Source organism: Quercus suber, unplaced genomic scaffold (genome assembly GCF_002906115.3).
Source record: "Quercus suber isolate HL8 unplaced genomic scaffold, Cork oak 2.0 scaffold_193, whole genome shotgun sequence".
Classification (NCBI taxonomy): Eukaryota; Viridiplantae; Streptophyta; class Magnoliopsida; order Fagales; family Fagaceae; genus Quercus; species Quercus suber.
Window position 1 is genome coordinate 466,156 of NW_027069651.1, and position 2,971 is coordinate 469,126.

Here is a 2,971-nt window from a genome sequence, read left to right on the forward strand (position 1 = left end):
TGGTTTAATTTTTTTTTTTTTTTTTTTTTTGAGTTTTGGTTTAATGATGATTGTATAATGATCAATATGTTGTGTGTGCTTTCTTTTCTATGAATTTCAATAATGTATGAATCGTGGATTTTAGCATTTGGTTAATTAGGGTTTTTTTTTTTTTTTTAATTCTAAATTTCATCTTTACTTCATTATTTTGTTTAGCTTTTGTTACTTCTTATAATGAACTTATTACTAACAAAGTTATATAACAATTATGGTATAATATATGTACAACATTCTCCAAACTTATCTTACATAAAATATTACAATATTATTCGTGCATCACACGGGCAACTTTCTAGTACAAATTAATAGCCCTTACCAATGTTTTCATATACCTTCGAGAAGAATTAAAACAATAAAAAAATTTGACAAAAAGAAATACACACAAAACTGGGGTGAAAGTAGAGAACTTCCCATCTCAAACTAAATTTCTTATACACAAGCCAAATCTCATGGACAAATTATAAACGAATTCGTTCCATATTCTAGCAACAATTGAACCTTCTTGAAGATTATAGGCTTCATACTACCACGAACCATCTTGATTCGAAGACTTGACTTCGGTAATGCTCACTACTCTCACCTTAGAGATCTCTTATGCTATTTCTCTCAATGTTCTCTTATTGAAGTGCTCATGGAATAGGATGAGAGTGAACTGACATGTGAAGCTAATGCCTCTCTGTACTCTTTACGGATACGCCAAAGGATTTCTGCACACCTCCTCATGCTAGGCCGATTCTGTCTACGTGGAGCCAAACATTGTAAGGCTAGTTCAACAATCTTATCAACGGCTAAGATATTTGCAGAATCACATGCCAGCTTTGGGTCCAAGGTTGAAATAGCTTCTCCATCAGTAAACTTCTTCATGGCCTGAACTTAAAATCAAGTTGCATTAGGGTAAAGAACTTTCTTAGTTTTGGAAAATGTTTCAATGTAATATCTAGTTAAAAGAAGGGCAGAGTTGGAAATTTTTTGCAAAGACTAGGTAAGATACTTTGATGGACGTGTGAAGATAATCATATGGATTTTTGTTAAACAGTCATGGAAGTTTCTTTTACTCTGTTTTTGCCAGAAACTATTAATCAAATTTCAAAATTGATAGTGACCAAAAGAAAAGTCTCAACAGAATCATACCCATTTTGCCGTTATCCGCTCCTTCAGTTCTCGTTTAGGTTCGATTGGACGCCTGCCCGTGACTAGTTCAACCAATAACACACCAAATGAATACACATCACTTTTCTCAGTAAGCTGATAGGTTCTGAGGTACTCTGGGTCCAAGTAGCCAGCAGTTCCTTTAACTTGGGTAGACACATGGGTAACACCTGAATCATAGTCAGCTGCCGGTGTAGCAAAACCAAAGTCGGCTATCTTGGCTCTAAAGTTTTCCCAGAGGAGAATGTTGGAAGATTTTATGTCTTTATGAATGATAGGGGTAATCTGCAAGGGAACCGACAGAAAATCCTATTGGATCTCTCGAAATAGATTCTACTTTCTCAAAGGCAAACAACTTTTTAATTTTGACAGGACAAATGAATTAAGTCACCCAATGGTGCATACCTGTATACATATGAAGATAGGTGATGGCATGCGCCACAGCAATTCCAATATCTAGCCGTGCAGCAAGGCTCAGAATATTGCCACGAATACCTGCAGTAGTTGTCTGATCAGATTTCAGGAACTCAAGCACACACAGAGTGAATGAAAGTAAAGCCACACTAAAAGAACTCACAATCCAAATGTTCTCTGAGGGTTCCGTTGGGAACATACTCCAAAACAACAATCTTTTCGTCTCCTTGCTCCAAATATCCATAAAACTTGACCAGATTCAAATGTTCAATCTTCACTAGAGTTTGAATCTCACTCTGGAATTCCACTTCTAAATGTTTATCATATACACTCTACAAAGAAAGATAAACAAGTACTTGTCAAAGCTCTATGTCACACATTTGTTGACTTAAATGTGAAGCCCCATAAGTTTGTGTCAGACCCAGAAAAGGGAATTATCATAAACAACTTTCACCGAGCCTTCTTAGCACGTTTTACCGCAACCAAGGTTCCATCTTTGAGTCTCCACTTGAAGACTTTTCCAGACCCACCTTGTCCGATCTTAAAAGAGGGAGAGAAATTCCCCGTGGCCTTGAGGATTTCCTCCATATTGAACTTTACACTCTCAACCTCCCGTCCATGTGTTGACTTATTTGCACTGTCATTGACTCCTCGATTTGAACCACGTTTTCTCTCTCTACCTGTTCTTGAAGCATCCGATACATCTCAGAAATCAACAAACAGGGTCTAGAGTGCATGAATCCTCCAAATTATCCAACATATATATATATATTGAATAGAATTAAACCATCAATATAAAATTTCTACCACAATTGTCAGAGCTCTGATTCTATTAATAATATAAAACCTTCCCAACAATAATGATAATAAAATCTTCAAACCTAATTGGTGTTCCAACAAAACATTGTATTACCACAGGTTCCAAATCTCTTGTGAACTTTTGTTACAACAATAATTTATCAAAATAAAAGATCCTCAACAAAGACAATTACAATTTCTCCAACACATAATCAAAGCTCAACAGTAAAGTTCCAATATTAATATTAACCCAAATTGCAAAGTCATTACCTGAGAATTCTCTAACCCATGATTGCCTCAAGAATTGCCTCAATAATCTGAAAGGATTTGAAGGGGGAGAGATAAAAAAAAAGGGGGGGGGGGTGAGATCATCAGTAAGTAGGACTTGCCATGCAAAATGGTTAACAAGGTGCGCTGGAAAGAGTGCTGGAATGGAAACTGACTATACTAATGGTTCACTTCTTTCTTCACTATCTGTTGGACTACTAGAGTCTGAGTTGTTGTTGCCAAAAAGCCTGCAACCAAAAATTACAAATAAAGATGGTAAAAATTGCAATGAATTATATAGTAT

The 2,971-nt window shown here is 35.9% G+C and overlaps 1 protein-coding gene across 1 annotated transcript; it reads right to left on the reverse strand.

The window, feature by feature from the left end:
- Positions 1-334: 334 nt before the first annotated feature.
- On the reverse strand, positions 335-2,443 carry LOC111986381 (calmodulin-binding receptor-like cytoplasmic kinase 2). The gene is made up of 5 exons (XM_024018006.2): positions 2,062-2,443; positions 1,766-1,934; positions 1,580-1,683; positions 1,171-1,473; positions 335-906 (listed from the first exon to the last, which is right to left on the reverse strand). The coding sequence occupies exons 1-5, from the start codon at positions 2,188-2,190 to the stop codon at positions 646-648; spliced, it is 966 nt and encodes a 321-aa protein (XP_023873774.2). The 5' UTR covers positions 2,191-2,443; the 3' UTR covers positions 335-645.
- Between the last annotated feature and the right edge of the window lie 528 nt (positions 2,444-2,971).

Excerpts from the sequence above, each read along its gene's own strand:
- LOC111986381 (XM_024018006.2), bottom strand. The coding sequence starts at position 2,190 with ATGGAGGAAATCCTCAAGGCCACGGGGAATTTCTCTCCCTCTTTTAAG. Across the intron at positions 1,474-1,579 it reads ATACAGGTATGCACCATTGG|ATTACCCCTATCATTCATAA; the intron begins GTGACTTAATTC and ends GTTCCCTTGCAG. Across the intron at positions 907-1,170 it reads AGCGGATAACGGCAAAATGG|GCCATGAAGAAGTTTACTGA; the intron begins GTATGATTCTGT and ends TTTTAAGTTCAG.